The sequence below is a fragment of the Lampetra fluviatilis genome, chromosome 5, assembly GCF_964198595.1.
Source record: "Lampetra fluviatilis chromosome 5, kcLamFluv1.1, whole genome shotgun sequence".
Taxonomy (NCBI): domain Eukaryota; kingdom Metazoa; phylum Chordata; class Hyperoartia; order Petromyzontiformes; family Petromyzontidae; genus Lampetra; species Lampetra fluviatilis.
Window position 1 is genome coordinate 594975 of NC_136279.1, and position 22552 is coordinate 617526.

At 53.1% G+C, this 22552-nt stretch overlaps 1 protein-coding gene and 3 non-coding genes across 11 annotated transcripts in view; 1 reads left to right on the forward strand and 3 right to left on the reverse strand.

The window, feature by feature from the left end:
* Positions 1 to 16197, forward strand: part of LOC144932358 (protein phosphatase EYA1-like) — a 101885-nt gene extending 85688 nt beyond the window's left edge. For 6 of the 8 annotated variants that reach the window (XM_078856312.1, XM_078856310.1, XM_078856313.1 and 3 more), the window contains 5 exons: positions 191 to 354; positions 1975 to 2089; positions 3399 to 3520; positions 4670 to 4770; positions 11532 to 14410. In XM_078856312.1, coding sequence (XP_078712438.1) covers positions 191 to 354; positions 1975 to 2089; positions 3399 to 3520; positions 4670 to 4770; positions 11532 to 11612 — 583 coding nt within the window. In that variant the 3' untranslated portion in view covers positions 11613 to 14410. Of the gene's footprint in view, positions 1 to 190; positions 355 to 1974; positions 2090 to 3398; positions 3521 to 4669; positions 4771 to 4864; positions 4966 to 11531 lie in introns of all 8 variants that reach the window. The other 2 variants (XM_078856311.1, XM_078856317.1) reach the window with 1 other exon arrangement.
* A 1064-nt stretch (positions 16198 to 17261) lies between these two features.
* On the reverse strand, positions 17262 to 17334 carry TRNAV-AAC (transfer RNA valine (anticodon AAC)). The gene has a single exon. It is a non-coding gene; the product is annotated as a tRNA-Val (tRNA).
* A 145-nt stretch (positions 17335 to 17479) lies between these two features.
* Positions 17480 to 17552, reverse strand: TRNAV-UAC (transfer RNA valine (anticodon UAC)). Its single transcript has one exon. It is a non-coding gene; the product is annotated as a tRNA-Val (tRNA).
* Positions 17553 to 17697: 145 nt separating this feature from the next.
* TRNAV-CAC (transfer RNA valine (anticodon CAC)) lies at positions 17698 to 17770 on the reverse strand. Its single transcript has one exon. It is a non-coding gene; the product is annotated as a tRNA-Val (tRNA).
* Positions 17771 to 22552: the final 4782 nt, after the last annotated feature.

Sequence of the window (22552 nt, forward strand, 5' to 3'; positions counted from 1 at the left end):
GCGAGCGCAAGGGCTGCCACCAGACGTGCCGGGCAACGACTAGCGGAGAACGTCCCCAAGCGCTTTGCACAACGCCGCACGCCGTTGGGCACAAGTCCGACGTTTCGCTTCACAACGTGCGTGGGGCTCCATCACCGCCGCCGAGTCCGTAACCCCCCCCCCCGCTACCCCCCCCCCCCCCGCGGCACAGCACGTACGACTTTGGCACGGACGGGTTCCACGCGGCGGCCGCGTCGAGCACGAACCTGTGCCTGCCCACGGGCGTGCGCGGCGGCGTGGACTGGATGCGCAAGCTCGCCTTCCGCTACCGGCGCGTCAAGGAGATGTACACCAGCTACAAGAACAACGTGGGAGGCGAGTGCAGCCACCCTCCCACCACCGCCCCTCTCCCCCCACCTCCCCCTCCGGCCTCTCAAGGCCGCCCTCGCCCCCCTTCTCTCGCTCGCTCGTCGGCTCAATCACAGCGGAGCCGCTCGCAGTGTTTGGCGCACAGCTGTCTCGTGTCTATGTGTATGGCTGACTGTGTGGTGGTCTGTATATGTCTACGTCTGTGTGTGCGTTGTACTATGGATAGACTTTCCTTGCCATAAGAATGTGGAATTCTGACTACTGGCTCTGAGCTCTCAGCAGGCAATGGGCACAATGTTCATTTGAGGAGGAAATGGCTTTGCTTCAAAAGAAATTACGTGATGCATGTTTTTCATTCCTTGACACACGCATTTCTATCCCTCCTCGCTCGTCCAAGCCCCTCTATTCCCTGGTGTTCCCCATCTCCCCCATCCCCCCCATCCCCCCCATTCTGCAACATTCCACCGTGTGCCTTGACGTTTAAACCCAGAGGCACCCGAATTGTCAACAGTTTCATCCTATCCCAGCGTGGTCCTTGAACGGTCTGCGAGGCGTCGAGCTGGCGCTCTCGTCGAGGTCCCCTGTGTAGAGGTCCCTGTGTAGAGGTCCCCGTGTAGAGGTTCCCTGTGTAGAGGTCCCCTGTGTAGAGGTTCCCTGTGTAGAGGTCCCTGTGTAGAGGTCCCTGTGTAGAGGTTCCCTGTGTAGAGGTCCCCGTGTAGAGGTTCCCTGTGTAGAGGTCCCTGTGTAGAGGTTCCCTGTGTAGAGGTCCCTGTGTAGAGGTCCCCGTGTAGAGGTCCCTGTGTAGAGGTCCCTGTGTAGAGGTTCCCTGTGTAGAGGTCCCTGTGTAGAGGTTCCCTGTGTAGAGGTTCCCTGTGTAGAGGTCCCTGTGTAGAGGTTCCCTGTGTAGAGGTCCCTGTGTAGAGGTTCCCTGTGTAGAGGTCCCTGTGTAGAGGTTCCCTGTGTAGAGGTTCCCTGTGTAGAGGTCCCTGTGTAGAGGTCCCCTGTGTAGAGGTCCTTGTGTAGAGGTCCCCGTGTAGAGGTCCCCCGTGTAGAGGTCCCCTGTGTAGAGGTCCCCTGTGTAGAGGTCCCTGTGTAGAGGTCCCCCGTGTAGAGGTCCCCCGTGTAGAGGTCCCTGTGTAGAGGTCCCCTGTGTAGAGGTCCCCTGTGTAGAGGTCCCCTGTGTAGAGGTCCCTGTGTAGAGGTTCCCCGTGTAGAGGTCCCTGTGTAGAGGTCCCTGTGTAGAGGTCCCCTGTGTAGAGGTCCCTGTGTAGAGGTCCCCTGTGTAGAGGTCCCTGTGTAGAGGTCCCCCGTGTAGAGGTCCCCCGTGTAGAGGTCCCCTGTGTAGAGGTCCCCTGTGTAGAGGTTCCCCGTGTAGAGGTCCCCTGTGTAGAGGTCCCCTGTGTAGAGGTCCCCTGTGTAGAGGTCCCTGTGTAGAGGTCCCCTGTGTAGAGGTCTCCTGTGTAGAGGTCCCCTGTGTAGAGGTCCCCTGTGTAGAGGTCCCTGTGTAGAGGTCCCTGTGTAGAGGTTCCCCTGTGTAGGGGTCGCCCCGATTGTTCCGGTGCTCGTCGTTGTGAATAACGACGTGTTCCTCCGCGCCGTTTCCCTCCGCCGTCGCTCCACGCTCAGGCCTCCTGGGCCCCGCCAAGAGGGAGGCGTGGCTCCAGCTCCGGGCGGAGATCGAGGCCCTCACGGACTCGTGGCTCACCCTGGCTCTCAAGTCGCTCTCCTTGATATACTCGCGGTGAGCCCACACACCGCCGCCTCCGCCCGCCCGCCGGCGCTCGGAGAGAGGAAGGGGGCTCGTTCGGGGATTCTGCCCAGAGGGGGTTGGCGGCACCGGAGGATGGCTGCTGCTGCTGGCGCTCGTGGTCTCAGCGTGGTCTGCCACTTGACTTGAGACCCCACCGCCCGCGTTTGCCACACCCCTCCCTCCGCAATGCAAAACACGTGTCCGCTCCACAAGCCTCCTCGCCACTTTATGACATCGCTCGGTCAATGTCGTCGTTTTGGGATCGGAAAGAATTCTCGTGGGATTTCTAGCGGGATGGCGGAAGCGCGTTTCAAATTCCTGGCAGCACAATTTCCAATTCTGTTTGGAACGAATTCTGTTGTGACTACAGAGCCATGATGGGCAACGCTTCTCATCTTTACTTCGTAATCATAATGTACGTTGTTAGATTTAGCTACACAGAATCGACAACACCAACTTATATTTTTTTTATTTAGTGAGGCGCCAAATACTGAATCCTTGCGCTTTGAGACTTCGCGAATTTCAAAATGACGCAGTCACGCTCTCTCTGCTCCAAAACAAACCAAACGTGGTTTTGTTTTGTTCTAATGTGTCAGAGCGAGATTGACACTCTTTCTGGTGCCAGAATTGTTTATTCTGCACCTATAGCTGTTGGAATCCACTTTGAGCTCCAGCGCCGGCATGGAGACTTTTGGTCGCGAAGCCAACGGGGTGACTGCTGGCGCGGGGCAGGCCAGCGGGGACGAGCGCGTGGCGCTCGGAGACAATTTTACATCTCAATGTTGTTGTTGTTTTATTAAACTCCATTGTGTCGCACGTGTGTGAGTGTTTCCACCGGTTCTGCTGAAGTGAGGCAGATTAGCACGTTTGTTATTCGAGACATTCCTGTCGTGCCACTGTGTAGGAAGGCGCTATGTCTCACAGACATAGCCTGCGCTGGATTTGAAGCAGGGGAAGGTGTCGCTGCTGTGTGACCCCAATCGAGTAATTTGTGGGCAAATGTTCTGATTTTGGCAAATTTGGAGCGTGACGCCAACACACAAATGGCCTGCTCGCTTCAAATGATGTAACGCGATCTTTAACATCCACTTTGAAGCAGACTACGCGTGGTTTTTTATGGTTTATATGAAAAGCGGCCCAATTGGTGTGGAAGAAGAGCATAATTTGGCCATGACTAAAGCCCACAGTCTGTTACTGCCATTGCCCTTTGAAAAGTACACCGTATCAATATACGGCAACATAGTGCACGAGCAGCGTTGCATCACGTCTCCCGTGCGTGCCGTGTCTCCCGCGCCCCCAGGGGGAACTGCGTGAACGTGCTGGTGACGACCACGCAGCTCGTGCCGGCGTTGGCCAAGGTGCTGCTCTACGGCCTTGGCGGCGTCTTCCCCATCGAGAACATCTACAGCGCCACCAAGATCGGTGCGCGCCCCACACCCCCCCACAGCCTTCGCACGCACGCGCAAGCACGCGGAGGGGCATACGGACGCAGTGACGCGGGCGCATGCTTGGACGCAAACGCGGACACACGCAAGCGTAGATCCATACACGTGCAGGCAGACACACAAACACAAAGTTCCCCCGTATAGCCTTAACAGACTGTTGGAGCGAGTGCTGTTAGCAGGCAGCGCCTCTGAATGCTGGCACAGCACACGTGCACAGACGCACACGCGCTTGTGTGATCTCTGGATGTAAGCCAGTGCATCCTTTGCCTTGCTTTTTGGACTGGAGAATGGTCATTGCCTCAAACGATCGGCAGCTTTCTGTGTTTCTGCTATCATGCGGTCATTGTGCACCACTGCGAAACACAGTTTAAATTAATCCATCTCTTTTTTTTCTGAAGATCGAAACGTCACAGTTTTTTGTTATTTTTGGTTATTTTCTTTGAACCTATCCACGTGACTTGACCGAAAGACCCAAGAATATGAATTCCTGCAGTCACGAAAGCTTCAAGTCAAGATTTAATCCATCTCATCGCAGCAGTGTGTATTGTGTGCTGTGAAATAGGGAAGTCAATTAATTGCAGTATAGAGAATTCTGTAAATTCAGAGATTCACTATGATAGATCTACATGACACGGTACTGTGTGATTTCATAGATTCACGACAGAATGGATGAGTTGGGAGCGGGGATCATTATCTGGGGCGATTGCCCCACGTTGCATTCCACAGAAACTCACTTCCTGCTCAAGCATTAAGGCATTGGTGCTCAACTCCTCTTTAAAGCCCTGGGCCAGTGGTGGAAATGTCGCATGCCTATGATGGGAGAGAGACTATCCATAGAGCCACCACTGTTGACTTACCCACAAATTGGTACTCATTTGTATCGATCCCAGAGGATGATGACAATGGACCGTGTCAACCCACACACAGGACGTGAACTCGTAACCTGACGGTCGCGAGCCGACCGCTCGGCCGCCGAGTGGCAAGGGGCTTGATGCGATGCCGGGGGGGCGGGGGGGGGCAGGAGCGGGCCACCACCCGCGTTGTCCTCGCGTGTCAGTGGCCCCGCGAGCATTCCCGGCGCGTGCCGTAACCGTGCGCCGGGGATGCCGCCCGACGTTTCTTCCAGGCAAGGAGAACTGTTTTGAGCAGATCTTGGCGCGCTTCGGCCGCAAGGTCACGTACGTCGTGGTCGGGGACGGGCGCGACGAGGAGCAGGCCGCCACGCAGGTAACACGAGGGGCCGGCGAGCCCCGGGGGGGGGGCGCCCACTCAGCACCCGCTCTCTCTCTCTCTCCCCCTTTTTATCTTCTCTATTTTCCAGGGAAGGAAAGCTCCTTCGAGCGAATAATTGCCAGGTTTGGTAGGAAAGTAGTGTATGTTGTAATTGGCGATGGGGTAGAAGAGGAGCAGTCGGCCTTGAAGGTAAATGCTACCGCGCCGTGACACCACGTGCCCTCTGCCGCACGCGCGCCGCCCTCTCCCCGCTCGCTGTGCTGCTGTGTGCGGCGTGCGACGCGCTGCCAGCGACGCTTGTTTCTCTGCCGCGTGGCGGTGTCGGCGCGCCGTGGGGACGCTGGTGGCTCGCTCTCTGCTGCGATTGGTCGTGGAGTCGGGTGCCCACGCTTTGTATCTACATTCTTTCGGCTGACTCGTTATCGAGATTACTTATGATAAAATAATCATCTCAAGCGGTTATTCTACAGGGATTAATGACGTGAGGGTTTAAAGCCACCGTGCTGTGAAGCACAAGCAAGCTAGGTCTTAAGACTTTACACTTCCTCATCATCATTGGCCATGAGCAATCCACTGCTATATAATGACTGCAACTCCATAAATATTAAAGCATTTAATGTACAATTGTATAATTATTGTAAAGCGCTTCGGACTAAGGGGCTCTATACATCTAGATAAGATAAGATAACTTCAGGGGATATTTCACGGCTCACCGCTGCCGTCTGTGTAGTGCCGTACCGACCGCGGCGGTGCTGAAGTGCGGGCGCTGCCAGCGAGTTCCTCGTGAACCGTCGCACGGGGGCCACCGCGTACAGACAGCGGCCACCGCGTACAGACAGCGGCCACCGCGTACAGACAGCGGCCACCGCGTACAGACAGCGGCCACCGCGTACAGACAGCGGCCACCGCGTACAGACAGCGGCCACCGCGTACAGACAGCGGCCACCGCGTACAGACAGCGGCCACCGCGTACAGACAGCGGCCACCGCGTACAGACAGCGGCCACCGCGTACAGACAGCGGCCACCGCGTACAGACAGCGGCCACCGCGTACAGACAGCGGCCACCGCGTACAGACAGCGGCCACCGCGTACAGACAGCGGCCACCGCGTACAGACAGCGGCCACCGCGTACAGACAGCGGCCACCGCGTACAGACAGCGGCCACCGCGTACAGACAGCGGCCACCGCGTACAGACAGCGGCCACCGCGTACAGACAGCCGCCACCGCGTACAGACAGCCGCCACCGCCCAGCGGCGCCTGCCAGTCGGACCGCAGCCGCACGGCGCTCGGCTCGTCCAGGTCAACGTAGACAGAAAACTCAGAGCAGCGGAGACGGCGCTCGCACGATGCACCGGCTATGAAGCGGACCTTGTAACGTCGCTCTCCTCGGGCACTGCTCGCTGTGCCCGGCGCTACCGCGGTGGTGGCTCCGCATGGCTCTCACTTTGCTTTTGCTGCTGCGCATCAGGGGAGCCCCCGTCTCCCTGATCCGATTGGCTGAGACCGCCGCGGAGCGCCGAGCGTCGGCGGTGCCGGTGGCACCAGCGTCGCCGGCCGCCTCGATGGCCGCTCTCTCGGCTTCCCGAGGCCCCGGGCCCCCCGCAGCGAGCGCTCTCGCAATGCTTCTGTGCTTCTCCCCTCTGCAACACAACATGGAAACGCTTTCTTATGAACAAGTCTACACGGACGCGCCTACGGGTTACATGTAAAATGCCCGCCGCGCGTGTGGGACTTGTGTTTGTGTAAAGTAAAAGGGTTGGCAACATGTCTGCAGAATGTCGTACACTTCATTGTCTTCATCAGCCATGAACAATCCACTGCTGGATGATGAACGCCTCCCCATGGCATCCTAAACTCTCGCAATCCTGTGGTGTAACAATCCGCCCGGCATCTGCTGCACAGGAGCCGATTTCATCTATCCGTCTCCAAAGCATTCCATCCCTAGGCATGACGTTTACTGTGCTCACAATGGATGCACAACTTTGTTAAACGTTTTATAGATATGTAAAAACTAGTCGTAAATAAATTAAGTATAATAATGCGTGGCTCACTTGAAGTCCAACTACTATCCATCGTGTAAAATAACAATGGCTCTAGTATGCAGGCTTGCATTGTTGTAACTTACTTACATCTGTAAAAAGAGCTTCATAGCTCATCGGATTCCTCCTGCGGCGGTTGAGATGCGGCGACGCTGCCCACAATCCAACCCCCTCCGCTCCCTGTTGCCGATGTCAAGGGCCGGATAAGCAAACACGTGATTGCAATGGTTATTAAATTACAGTTTGTTAATGTTAGAGGTTTGATTTAAGAATCGATTCTGTGTCATATTTAAGTAATCTTGTTTGTACTAAATGTTCCGTGTGTTCTGTCATGTTTTGTATTATCCATACTATTACTGCTGAATGCACATTAGCATGCGATTTGCATGACTATAGTTCTGCCGTCAAAAATTTGGCCAAGGGAAGAACTTGTCATGTCAGCACCGGGCATCTATCAGCAAGTTGAACAGGTATCATTGTCGCTCACGCGGGAGCCCGAGGGGTAGGCGGGGTAGGTGGGGTAGGTGGGGTAGGTGGTGTTGGTGGTGTTGATGGTGTTGGTGGTGTAGGTGGGGTAGGTGGTGTAGGAGGGGTAGGTGGGGTGGGTGGTGTTGGTGGGGTGGGTGGGGTTGGTGGTGTTGGTGGGGTAGGTGGGGTAGGTGGTGTTGGTGGGGTGGGTGGGGTAGGTGGTGTAGGAGGGGTAGGTGGTGTTGGTGGTGTTGGTGGGGCTGGTGGGGGTAGGTGGTGTTGGTGGGGCTGGTGGGGGTAGGTGGTGTAGGAGGGGTAGGTGGGGTAGGTGGTGTTGGTGGGGTGGGTGGGGTAGGTGGTGTAGGAGGGGTAGGTGGTGTTGGTGGTGTTGGTGGGGCTGGTGGGGGTAGGTGGTGTTGGTGGGGCTGGTGGGGGTAGGTGGTGTTGGTGGGGTAGGTGGGGTAGGTGGTGTTGGTGGGGTGGGTGGGGTAGGTGGTGTAGGAGGGGTAGGTGGTGTTGGTGGTGTTGGTGGGGCTGGTGGGGGTAGGTGGTGTTGGTGGGGCTGGTGGGGGTAGGTGGTGTAGGAGGGGTAGGTGGGGTAGGTGGTGTTGGTGGGGTGGGTGGGGTTGGTGGTGTTGGTGGGGTAGGTGGGGTAGGCGGTGTTGGTGGGGTGGGTGGGGTAGGTGGTGTAGGAGGGGTAGGTGGGGTAGGTGGTGTTGGTGGGGTGGGTGGGGTTGGTGGTGTTGGTGGGGTAGGTGGGGTAGGTGGTGTTGGTGGGGCTGGTGGGGGTAGGTGGTGTTGGTGGGGTAGGTGGTGTTGGTGGGGCTGGTGGGGGTAGGTGGTGTTGGTGGGGTAGGTGGTGTTGGTGAGCTTGGCGGGGTCGCTGGGCTCATGAGCGGCAGCTGACGCCGCCGTGGGCCTCGCCACACCCCCTCGGTGACGCGGCCTCGGGGCCCGGGCGGTGACGCGGCCTGTCGGTGGTCACAGCAACAACACAAACAAGAGCGCTCGCGGCGATGCCCGGCGTTGGGCGAGCGAGTGTTGCTAAAACATTTTCTGTGTGGAGGGACAAATAGAGATAAAGGTGGGCGGACGATTAGATCCGGAGGCGGTTTCCTGCACCGCTCGCTCGCTCGCTCGCGTGTGAAGAAGGCGCCGGGTGATGAAACCAGCTGCACGCTGCACTCCGGTGTGTGCGACTATCCTGTGCATTCGTTTCGATGCACGTTCAGACGCGCATAAATCAAGGAAATCAAATAGAAATGTCAAATACAACAAACGAGACACCTGACGCAGAACATATTTCGGATTTGCTCGTACAGATGTCCGCTGGCATTTTCTCGAAGTCTCCGAGTGGTGTTTAAGGTTTTACAAAAAGGCTTCTTAAAATGTTCGCCTCATGTTATTGTTATTTTAGGGTAGAGTGCATACAGATGGTAAAGTGGAAAGAGGGGGGGAGGGAGGGTGGGTGGGTGTGAGGAATGCGGCGAGGCCGCTGGGCCTGCCGAGGTGAGCTGCCTCCCCGGGCCGCCTGCAGGCTCGCGCCGGGCTCCGTGAGCCCAGACGGACATCGCCATCCGATTAGCGGTGGAAGTTGCTTCTCCCCTCTGGTGAACACGCCTCCCTTTAACTACAATCGGCAATGGAGTAACCCGAGACCCGCGCAAGCAATCGATGAGAAACCCCACGACGATCCAAGAGGGGAAAGAAGCCTGTTTACTGTGACGTCTCAGCGTGCCGGCAGCTCCGGTTGGGTCAGTGGACATTCGCCAGCAATGACCTTGACGCGCCGATTTGTTATTGTTAGAATAGTGGTGCTGCTCGCGCCGCTGACAGAGCTGCTGGGACTGCGTCGAGGGTCGCGCCGCGAGAGGCTGAGAGAGTGGAGGTCTTGGGGAGCCGTTGTCTGTTCCTCTGTAGGGACTTGCCATTCCGCGGATGTGATGTTAATCGCGTCTCGGTTCAATGCAGACATTGCGAGGGGAAGAAAAGCATGATGACATTTCACCAGCGTTGCTCACGTGAAATCAGGCCACGTGCCGTCGACGCTCACGCAGACCGCGATGTTCAGCTGGGCGCCGTGTCCTGCTCATTGCAAGTGAGGTCCGGGAGAACGTCGACTGTGACACGAGGCTGCCCGAGTGACGATACGGGATAGACGTGCGTGGTTTGTGTATTTAACAGAAATCTGGCGCATATTTTGACAAATTAACTCCGTCCGCTATTTTAGTAATAGGTGAGCAACCCGCGTCCCTCAAGGCGCACGCTGCGACAACCCCAGCGGTGACGTGATTGACTGCACAGGCAGACAAAACAATGGGATTATTTTGGAGTTCTCATTAAATTGGGGGCAGTTATTGGGGTGAGGGAAGCCAAGGCACGAATGTGCACGAGGGGTTCTCCCCTGGGGATCCTAAACCCCGGCTCTCTGTCTGGCCCCGCCGACGCCTGCGACTGTGTTCACAGCTGTCTACGATTCGGCACGGCCCGCGCGCCGATAGCCGATACAGCCTCGCGGCAGACGGGGGCAGCAGCAGCGCCGAGACCGCTCACAGAACCCAACGCCCCCTCGGAGTGCTCAACGACCCCCCCTAACTGATGTATCCATTAATACGGGGCAGACAGAGGCGGGGAGAATTTTAAGAAACTTGCTCAATCGTTTTACCTGCTGAGCTGAGGGATGGGATCGAACTGCCGAGCCCTGGATTGCAAGTCCAGCGTGATCACCACAGTGCCGACGGCAGCGTCCCCCCGTGCTCGAGAGCGACGTGGTTTTCCTATCCACGCCCTGGTGACACTGCACGCCACTCACTCTCTCACCACCCTCGCCCACCGCCCTCACCCATCACCCCGCGCGGTTTTCTTCCCTCCGGGCTCCGCGCCGCATCAGCGCGTACCGAAGGGAGCAGATGCACGCGTCGCCGTGAGGATCTCCCTCCGCGGCGATGGCAGAACTTGACTTGGAAAGGGAAAGCGTTGAGGGTGCCAAGCCGGAGGGGGTTTGGCTGTGGGTCGGCGCGGGGGCGTCAAGGCGGGGTCACCGCGCCGGCCCTCGCCGCGTGTTTACAGCAGAGGGATTTCTTCTGACCAATTGAACAATTAAAAAAACATTCCAGGGTGACGATGTTAATGGCTACAGATAAAGTGCCCTCTCTTTGGAAGAAAAAACAAAGGCGGAGGTCACTTGGCAGGTGTGCCCCCCCCCTTCCTTTGCCGGCGTGGCGTCGAGCATCCCCATGGCTGTCCGCTCGCCGCCGCACGGCGACGATTTGTCCCCTCGTTGCTTTATTCCAAAGTCAAAGTGGTTTCCTGCTCAACTGAGCATCGAGGCAGTGCTCATCTCCTCTCAACAGCCCTGAATCTGTGGTGGGTGCGAGTCTATCCCGAGGGCAGCCACTGTTGCCTTTCCGACAAAGTAGTACTGTACTTATTGACCACAGAGGAATGATGGGCCAAGTAAAATTCCATGCTTTTGGGAAAATGGACGCTCATCAAAATAGTTTTTAAGCACATGCTGTCTTATTCCAAAATTTCCATGACTGGACTGTCTTTATTTTTTGTTTACGTATTTTATAAATTGAATGAAATTTTGAACGAGGTATGTGTGTGGTAAAATTATCTGACATGTGTGGCTCCCTCTGTGCCCTTCTGCATGCGCTGTGAGTACATGCGCTGTGAGTACATGCGCATGGACAGACGCAGCGAGTGGAAAGACTGAATTTAAACACGACGTGCCAATCTACAGCGGGCGGATTGTTCACGTTTTCCATTGTGATTTATCATATTTATAATATTACGGTATTGCATAATGCAATATAAATGTAGGTGTTATACTCAATCGTACTGTCGTATGATAATGTAATGCATTGTAAAACTATATTAAAGTATTTGCAATGTATATATTTAACATATTTAATTATACAGTGGTATAATTCATTGTAAATGTATTGTTATATTGTAATAGATTATAATGAATGTATTACCATATTTAATGTATTGCACGGCATAGTCTGTCAATGTGTTCTGTATTTGTTGTGGTGCTGCGTAGTGTATTCTATTATTGTTCGATGCGTTGTGACGACACGCCGCGTCGCCGTGCGTCGGGAGACGTTGGCGCTCGGTGGGTGGCCGTCGAGACGACTCGCTAACGCCGTGCCCCTGCCGTGCCCCTGCCGTGCCCCTGCCGTGCCCCTGCCGTGCCCCGGCCGTGCCCCGGCCGTGCCCCTGCCGTGCCCCTGGCGTGCAGCACAACATGCCCTTCTGGAGGATCTCGGGCCACTCGGACCTGATGGCCCTGCACCACGCACTGGAGCTCGAGTACCTCTAAGGCCGCCGCCCGGCGGCCCACGCGGGCGCCCGCCACCCCGGCCGGGCCGCGTGGACGACCGCGCGCCAGGGACGCTCCGTCCCTCGGCGACCCCCGGCCTTCCTCGAAACCGCCCAACCCCGGCGCGACCCACGGCTCCGGACTCGACACGAACGCCGCGGCGGTCGGTCCCTCCGCCGCGCGCCCCTCCGTGCGGCGGCGGCAGCCGGAGGCGCCGGCGCGGCGTGCCGGAGCGCGCAAGCTTGCGGCAACGGAGCGGACAACCTGGACGACGATGGTTTTTGCTCGACTGTTTGGTGTTAGCTGTGCAGCACGTGGGCCGTTGGATTTGGAGCGTTGCACTTTGTTGATTTCTTCCATTTTCCGCAGACCGAAAGCAGTCGAAAACGCTTACACCTCCAGAGCGTTGCTTGGAACTTTTTTGCCGATCACCGCACCCCGTATTTTAATTTATTTTAACGACGCTTTCCTCGATGCTCAACCCAATGGACCTGCGACGATGGCGGCACCGTTGTGAGCGAAGTGCCGCCCGTGTTGGAGTGACATCTCTACCGGACTGGGGTGATATATCTACCGGACTGGACTAAGATCTCTACCGGACTGGAGTGAGATCTCTACCGGACTGGGGTGATATATCTACCGGACTGGAGTGAAATCTCTACCGGACTGGGGTGGCATCTATCCCGGACTGGAGTGAGATCTCTACCGGACTGGAGTGAGATCTCTACCAGACTGGAGTGAGATCTCTACCGGACTGGAGTGAGATCTCTACCGGACTGGAGTGAGATCTCTACCGGACTGGAGTGAGATCTCTACCGGACTGGAGTGAGATCTCTACCGGACTGGAGTGAGATCTCTACCGGACTGGAGTGAGATCTCTACCGGACTGGAGTGAGATCTCTACCGGACTGGAGTGAGATCTCTACCGTTCTGGAGCAATAGATTCCGAGTTGCATTGACAATCACATGAAACATTACATCGAGTGGAAGAAAAATAATTACCGTAATTAGGATTGAAATAAAAAAGTGTCCCTATACGATCCACTTTATGATTACTTGTGATGACGTAAGGAGACGCATAAACATTGCATGGTGTTTAATCGACACACTCAAAACGGACATTGTATGGCACGCCTGAAACAGTGTTGCACTGTGCCTTACAGTAATGTGTATACTTTGTTACATAGTGTTCCTGCTTAAACAATACATGGTGATGCAATGTTAAGATTGTTACGAAGTGCGTGTTGTTTGACAAATTTCAGCGTTTCTTTTAACAAAAAAAATCGTAATTTTTCCGAATCATCTCCGCGAAATCTAGGAAAGGTCACGTCTGAAAATTAGCAAGTAACGGGACTTAAATCGTTACAACATTTTGATTTGTCAGTTGTGTTGATTTAGTGTATATTTACTGAGTGTTAGTGTTACTGTAGCATTCAAGTATATAAACTCTCCCCGTCCTTTCCTAAAAAAAAATGCTTTCCAAATACTGTAAGAGTCGATTGCGCCAAATGGATTATTGGTGCGGTCTTTGTGGAGTCTTAAATTGCGTGGAAGCTCCAGAGATGCTTCGTTGGGCTGTACCGAAGGGCAGTGGATTTGAGCGTGCAAGAGGGATGACGCGTGATGGACAGTTGTTGCAGTGCAGCCAAGTCCCCCTGGAGGTTGGCACGACTCGAGGTCGCGTCGACGATGTCAGGGACCACGAGGGTTGTTTGCTGTACATTATTGCTACCGTCTTAAAGCGAATCAACAGGTTGTCCCACCCACCCTCCCCCCCCCTTTCTCAGTGCCTCTGTTTCATTGAGTAACGAGCCACACACAGACAGACACAGACACACACAGACAGACACACAGACACACATAGACAGACACACAGACACACACAGACATATAGACACACACAGACACACACATATAGACACACACAGACACACATACAGACACATATAGACAGACACACATACAAACACACACAGACAGACAGACACACAGACACACAGACAGACACACAGACAGACACACATAGACAGACACATAGACACACAGACACACATACAGACACAGACAAACACAGACAGACAGACAGACACACAGACACACAGACACACATAGACAGACACACATAGACAGACACACAGACAGACACACACAGACATATAGACACACACACAGACACACACATATAGACACACACAGACACACACATACAGACACACATAGACACACAGACAAACACACACAGACAAACAGACACACAGACAGACACAGACAGACACAGACAGACACATAGACACACACACACAGACACACACATACAGACACACACACAGACACACATACAGGCACACAGACACACACACAGACACACATACAGGCACACAGACACACATACAGGCACACAGACACACGCAGACACACACGCAGACACACACAGACACACAGACAGACACACACAGACACACGCACACACAGACAGACACGACGCGCGCGTCTCCGGGAGCTGACAAGCAGCTATCTCCGCGGAGTGAGAGCGGGGAAGCCCAGTCGAGAAACAACCACCACCACCACACGACAATGTGCTGCGCAGTCGTGTTTTGAATGAACGGATGTGATGCCACCTGGTGGAAAATCAATCAACTTGCCCTTGCATCGCTTTCTTTTAACTTTTATTTATTAGACAATCATTTCTTGCAAAGAGTAATAAACCCAACGTCAGATTCTGATGCATTAAGCTCACGGGTTCGTTTTTTATTATTATGGTCGGTTCACTGCACGCGCGCGTGTGTGCGTGTGTGTCTGTCTTTGTGTATATTGTATAAAAGCTCGCATTTCCATGAATGACAATTAGCAACATTTAGTGACACGACACTAGACTCTCGATCGGAAGAGTGCGAATTCAATTCCCGTTGGAGGCTTTGCTCAACCAATCGTGTGTCTCGTAAATTAGGTCACTCGAGTACTATTTTGTGAGAGGTCAGCACTGGTCCTATGGGGGAACTCGCCCCCAGCATAGGAATGTGGAATGTCTGCCGCTGTTGATTAGCATGGCCCTACAGTTGATTAGCATGCCCCTACACAGACTTTTTTGACTTGACTAGGATTCAAATACCGCGCTTAGCTGTCAGGTGAGAAAATCTCCCTTATCAAAGACTGCTGTGGAATTTTAATCTCCGAGGTAGACACAATCCTCACCCCCCTCCCCACTGGCTGGGGTAAATAAATCTCCCCCCGTTTACTCGAAATCTCCCAACTCCACCACGGGGTTCACTGGAGCTGCCGACCCAATGAGAGCCTTTCTGTCAGAGGGCGCCTTTCTCCAAGACGCTTGGCCTGGCAATGTCCCGGCACGCAGACTCCACAGGGCACGGCGCGCCTGGCTCGCGAGGCTTGGCAACGACCCGGAAGCCCCCTCATTGCACACCTGACGAGCAATGCTGTGACCCCGATATTACCCAACTGCCTGTGACAGAGTCGCCAGATAAACAATCTTATTACCGCACACATGTTGACATGTTACAAGATCACAGGGAGGGTGTAACATGTCCTCATTAGCCATGGCCAGTCTCACTGCCGGCTGAAAGCCGACCCAAGCCACCACCACCTCTCTTGTTCCTGCTGTGCAAGAATCCATTTAGAACCTGCACACAAACTGTTTTCATCGCTCCATCTCTCAATTTCTGCCGTCCTCTTGGCTAAGTTCCATTCATTGGCCGTGATTATTCGTGCCCATCGAGTGAGATCTCTGCGGATCAATACCAGAACGTGAGCAACGATTGCAGTGTTGGCATGCAGTGTCATTTGAGTAGAAACGCGATCTGCTGGGAAACTAGCGTTATATCAATTACGATCGGACAGAATGTGGATTTTTTTTGTGTCGTCAGAACAAAACACATGAAACTAATATGGCGTTTCCATATGAAGAAACAACCCCAATAGTTATTCAAGTATAACCTGTAGAGATACATTACCGTTATTGCGCTGAGCTCGGGGGCACATTGCGCAAGAGAAGTGGGCTGTCACGCTGCCCTCTCGACACGAGCGCACAGGAGTCGTGGTGGCCCACCGAGCGTGGTGTGCTGTCACGTCAAACTATCTCGCGCGCAAATGGCACAGATTAAAAAACACGAGCAGGCAACCGGCACATCCGAGTAGCGCGGTTGGCTACATACGGTGCGAAAGAAGTTCAACATACATACAGGAGTCGATTTGTACAACGAATATTTTTAACCTTTGTGCGAATGTCACCTGAAATTATTTTGCTATATTTTAAGTGTGAATCATGGTCAAATATCCTCTTAACAAGGATGACTTGGGAAGGTCTTTAATCGAGGTCTGGGTGTCACTGTGTGTGTGTCCGACCGAGCACCTCGCAGTCGGAAGGTGGCGAGTTCTCAGCTTGGTTGGTGGTTGACTCGGCCGATCATCGCTTCGGGGTCAATAAAATAACTACCACTGTTTTAAATTCAAAAGTGGTTGAACGGTACTATGAATGGACAAGCCGCCGTCATAGGAATGTGGAATTGCAGCGACTGACTTGGCTGTGAATATGAAATGGACACCTCAGTGCGCCCATGAGCAATAAATCACTTTGACGGCTTTTTTGTATCGCTTGCTCAAGAGGATGATTGCATTTTACGAACACCGCCAAATGCATCGAGCTCACCACAACAGCTCAGGCTGTCGCTGCCCGTGGCTGCTATGTTCACGCTGTGTTCACGCGGGACGTCGTTACAGCATAGAGCTCTGGTTCCCACCTTTCTCTCGCTCGCTCTCTCTCTCGCAGGCCGGGTAGGACGCGCGTTTAGTGAAAGAGCTTTAAAGGGAAATTCCTTCCGGATTACCCGCGCCTTTGATTACATTCAGATGTGAAATGGGGAAATTATAGTGAACAGAGGGAATGCATGTACAGTGGTTTTTGAGAAACGTTCATTGTTTTTGACGGGCGTTTGCGGAATAACTAGTTTTTAACATTCGGAGGAAAATGTATTTTCATCGGGACGTAATTTAATTCAATGAGAGTGGAGCCGCGGTAGTTCTATAAGTGAATGGGGAAGAGACGTTTCTACATGGTTACGACATAGGTGCTGACTCAAGAAACATTAATTCACTGTCAAACAGCATCATTTTGTGAAATGATTCAATGCGCAATGTATTTACAAGCTCTATGTTATGTATTTATGAGTATAAATTATCAAGTATATCCATTCTTCATCCAGCATTTTTAGTTCATTATCTCAGTTAAAAAAATCCAATTCGTTGCAGCAGAGAAAATTAGACACTTACATTTTTTCATCTGAAGACTACACAGCAAATGTATATATTTGTATATGTGACTCTAATGCATCAAACACAACGCTGTCAGAGTGGTGTAATAGCTAGAGCATTGCACTCCCAAATCCAGAGGTCCACGGTTCGAGTCCATCTCCTGGCGCCGCAGTTTAAACATTGGGACAGATGTTTTCGCGTGTGAAGCGAACGTGATAACCACTACACTCGGAAACTGCTTGTCCCCCACCCTGTTAAGTTGCAACACACTTCACTGGTATAGACCTATGCCAACAGTGAAGAATGATGAAATCATCACCTTCATGAAGGCACATTTTACGTGCACTTCAAATAAAATACGAATTTTTTTGATTTTACGTAAAATGTTTCCGCCCGGTTTCGAACCGGGGACCTTTCGCGTGTTAGGCGAACGTGATAACCACTACACTACGGAAACTGCTTGGCAAACCTGTGAAGTTGCAACACACTTCACTGGTATTGACCTATGCCAACAATGAAGAATGATGAATTCATCACCTTCATGAGGGAACATTTTACGTGCACTTTCAATAAAACACGAATTTCTTTGGTTATACAGAAAATGTTTCCGCCCGGTTTCGAACCGGGGACCTTTCGCGTGTAAAGCAAACGTGATAACCACTACACTACGGAAACTGCTTGTCTTACTTGCTAAGTTGCAACACTCTTCACTGGTATAGACCTATGCCAACAGTGAAGAATGATGAATTCATCACCTTCATGAGGGCACATTTTACGTGCACTTTAAATAAAACACGAGTTTTTGGGGTTTTACGTAAAATGTTTCCGCCCGGCTTCGAACCGGGGACCTTTCGCGTGTGAGGCGAACGTGATAACCACTACACTACGGAAACTGCTTGTCCACCCTATTAAGTTGCAACACACTTCACTAGTATAGACCTATGCCAACAGTGAAGAATGATGAAATCATCAAGTTCATGAAGGCACATTTTACGTGCAATTCAAATAAAGCACGATTTTTTTTACGTAAAATGTTTCCGCCCGGTTTCGAAGATATACAAATAGCTACTAGGTAGATCAAGGTGGCTGGGCGTGGTGCTACCGATCCCTCTCGCGAGGCGCGCGTGCGCCGATGGTCTTCACGGGGATGTGTGTCGTGCAGTGTGTCGTGTCGACGGGCAAAGTCACTGACTGGCAGTGGCGTCTCGTGACATGCCCACTAGGTGGGGCTGTTGTGAGTGACCTGAAAAGATGGTGTTCTCATGTTCTCGTTAAGAAGAACCTCCTCATGCTATTGGCTTTCCCGTGAAAGTAATATAACTTGTCTTATCTACCAACGGTAGGCATTTATAAACACTCAAATGCTCAAGTAGGTTGATCAAGACACAGATTCTTGACATTCAACTTCTCCTGTACATTTATTCTTTCAAGGTGGATATTTACGAGTGACTCCACAGAGTTCGTTGCTAATTCTTCGTTTGCTGCACACGCTACCATCGGAGCGTGTCGGCCGTGAGCTGCTGCTCGATCTGCACGGTGCAGCCTCGCGTTGTGACTTCTCGTCGCAGCCACGGGCGCCTTCTCCACCGAATGTGTCTCAAGCGGCGTGGCTACAACGCGAGAAGCGAATCGCAACGAAGGGAGGAAATCTTTCACTTCACAGCCACCCCGAGGCACTAACTCAGACTGTGGTGTTGCAGAGGTTTCTAATGTGAACAACTTATAATGTTATCTTCATTAGGCAATTCACTTTTAAAGAATCATTATATAAAAAACACAAAAACTATTTATAGAAAAGTATTTTAATAGAAAAATAATTTCTCATCTCCAGCTGCTTGATGGGGCGGCTTAGGTTTCCAATTCACTTTGTTCAGATCGATCATGTGCGTGGAAAGTAAACAATGGGTAACTATACACATAACGTAAAGCCCATTGTCAGTCCACTGCTGGATGAAGGCCTCCTCACACTTGACCAGACTTTAACACGCTGCTCTGTTGATGGTAGCCGTGGCTGGAAATCAAACTCAGATCGCCGAGTTCATAGCACAGTGCGCTGAGCCAATGTGAATGTACTGACAAAAGAAGATACGGACCATCTTCATGTCACGATTCACGAAGTAACGAAATGCAACCTCATCTCAATTGGGGCAGACATTGATGAGGATCATGTGAAGAAGACGGGTCTAAAAAAATACACATTTATACTCCAAGAGATTAAGTGAGCTGTTGAATTCTGCAGGGCCGAGTTGGGAAGGAAGAGAGATCGATACAGGTGTCGATGAAGCCATTCATAGACAATCAATGACATTCATAGCGAGAGTCGCGCAGGCAGAGGAGACCACCCTGGACCCGGACAGGACGAGGCAATCACTGAGGATGCAGTGAATGCGGGATAAGAATTAAGCTACACGTGACAACATCCATTCAATAATCACAGATGGCTATAATTGGGACGCTACTGAAAACAGCACATAAATCATCACAGCGCATTGACACTAAGTAGGCTGATCAGAGGAGCTTATATATTTTTTTAATACAATTTAAGTTACTCGGCTTACACGAATATAAACCTCACGGCAACTTGAATGAGAATGGGTTGAGGTTTGGCTGTGTCTCCAACTACTTCTGAGTGCAAACGAATCGTTGGTGGCAGGGCCTCTCTTTCGAGGCGTAACTGATAGCGCGAGGAGTGATTCCGAGTCTCGCGGGACGCGAGGGGGTTGAGGGCAGCAGTCGCTGGGAACTTTTGGCGGTTTTCCCCAAAGTTGATGTTTCTAGGCGGGGCGACTTTCATGATTCTGTCTTGGTGTTCCTTTTTCTTACGTTTGATAAACGTGGGATTTCACGACAAAAGCCAGAGATATTCGCTGAAATCCTGGGCATGCCTCCAACTTACAGTGGACGGTGTCTTATTAATTCTCGGCTGGGTTTTTTTTCTTTAATAAAGATTGAAAGCAGAATGTGGGTGCACTCTGGATCGCCTGGCGTTAGAGAGCAGCGTGTACGGTATGAGTACCACACTCACTGGACGCGCGAAGGCGTGAATTGGTGTTTCTCTGCAGCCTGCCGCGTGTCGCCTGCTCGCATCCCTCGCCTCTGTGAGACTTTCCATCGCCGCCTTCATAACCACTCGAATCGCCCCCAAAGTCTTCACTCCTCCGCTGCTGCCGTCGTGACTGCGGCTCTCTCTCTCTCTGGACCCGGCACATTTCCGAATTCACCCAAACCGCGATGATCCCGAGCGCTCCTCCCGAGCTCGAGCGAAGGCTCCACGCCACAGAGACAAATATCACAATTCCCTGTTCTGACCAATTCACGCGACTCTACCACAAGTCGGGGGTGGGGGGGGCTCTTAGACATTGGTGAAGAAAGTAGATAGTGTAGAACCAGCTCGGTGGGTGTCTCGCGAGATCGGGGCTGGGCACACGCCGCGGCTTGCTGCGTGTGGATTCTGCTGCAGGGCTCGGCACGTCGCAACATCGTGCCGATCGCCGTGATGTATCAGTTCATGGCTGCGAGCGAAGGAGGAGACGCTTGCAACGTGCTTTGAACCCTTTTGCCAAGGGTTTTGAAACAGTTACTCCGAACATCAGAGGCCACCGATGCATTGGCCGCTTTCTTCCCTCCGCTACTGCTAATAAATGGCCCACAGGTGTCATGCCTCTGTGTGCTCCAGCCGCCTTCAAAGGCTGCGGCCGCCACGTGAACCACGCGCCACGTAAAGGTGTCACGCGCACACAACAAAGAAAAAGGTCCCCCGCATAGAGGCAGCGGACCGTTGGGGCAAGTGCTGTTAGCGAGCACCCATGAAGGCCGGCACTGTGACACACGAGGGGGTGGGTGGCCAGCACCACGCCCGGCCGCCTTTGTCTCCCCAGTGGCGATGTTTTTTACACACCGCACCAGGTACTCATTTGAGGCTGAGTCGACCTAGGGGAAGCCCAGGACCGATTCAGATAATCGTCACTGGTGTTGGCCATGACCAGGAATCGAACTCGGGTGGCCGTGTTCGTAGCGTCAACACACGCACAACGTGGTGTGTGTGAGCACACACGTGGTGGTGTGTGTGTGCTCACACGCATTGCGAAAAGCGCTTCCCACGTGTAAGATTACCTGCTCAGCAAACCGCGATTCTGTTAGAAACCCTCCACTTGAAATCAAAGGACATTCCGACTTATATTACTTTATGGGTGGAGATTACACCCACCAGCAATGACCGGCGTGGGGAAGTATGGTTAAAAGCAACCCGCACGGACCGCATAGCGTAGTCATTTGACAAAGGGGATGTACTTACTCGTACCTATCTAAAATATCAGTATGTTACAGTGCGCGTTGTTACGCATTTAGTGGCCCGGCGATGGGAATGTGGAAGGTCCAGCACTGGCTCAGGTCGGGCAACAGACGTGAGGGCAGGGAGACGTTTTGACTTCAGAGGAGAAGTCTTCACGGGTGGAGCGGTGGCGCAGTGGTGAGCGCATTTCACGATGAACCCGAGCGACCCGGGTTCGACTCCCACAGAGTCACGGCAAACATCAGTGGCGGGTAATGTCTGAAGCGGCCCTCTGCCTCCTTTCCGTCGCTTCACAAACCTGAACTGACCAGCGTGGTGAAGTATGGTCAAGCAATCCCCATGGCCGACACGGAGAGGCCTTCATCCAGCAGTGGATTGACAAAGCGCTGTGCGTATAGCGGTAGGGGGGTAACGGCTCGGTAGATCCGCGCAGACTGAACCACGTGGCCGTGCTGCCATCTCGTGGCCACACGGAGCCTCTCACACTGAAGGGACCTGAAACAAACCAAACAGCACCCCCCACACCACCTTTCCCTTGTCGTGGCCAGCAGCAGACATTGCCATCGAGCTCCTGAGAGTCTTAAACTAAAACTGCAAACTATTTTGTTTATTTTATTTTAGCAGGTAAGACCCGCTGAGCTAACAGCTCTTTACTCGGAAGCGAAGTTTATAGCAGCCAAATACCACGGGGAGAGAGACGCGCACACTCGGAATATTGAGCAGCAGGCGTCAGGGTCGTGGTCGAACCCACGACCTCCTGTATACCAGGCGAGGTAGTTAACATCGGGTTGCCATTCTGCGCGAGAATAGACAATCCCTTCTTGACGCTTTGTTTACAAGCACACACATGGGTGCGGCTTACAATCCGGTGTTGAGTATTCATTGTACTGCCACTGGGGGGCACGAGTGTGGAGTGCGACTTCCTCTCCGCAGCGTCTTACAGTCCGGGGAGCCGCAGCGCCACCACGTGGTCACCCGCGGTGGCTGCACTCGGGACGGCGCCAGGGGGGCTCCCACACGGACCTCGTCCTCCTCGTCACTCGGCGTCTCATTAGCGTGCTCCACCACCACCACCATCATCACCTCACACCATCACCACCACCACCATCATCACCTCCACCATCACCATCACCACCATCACCTCCATCATCACCATCACCACCATCACCACCACACATGTTGTTGTGTTGACGTGTTGTTGTGTTGACGTGTTGACGTGTTGTTGTGTTGACGTGTTGTTGTGTTGACGTGTTGTTGTGTTGACGTGTTGTTGTCGGGCTCTCTCCCTGCGAGCTGAATCACTGCGCTGTCCGCACTCACGCGAGCGACGCGTCGCCATGCTGCGGAGAGACACAGGAACGTGGCCCCTCTGTGCGCGGGACCT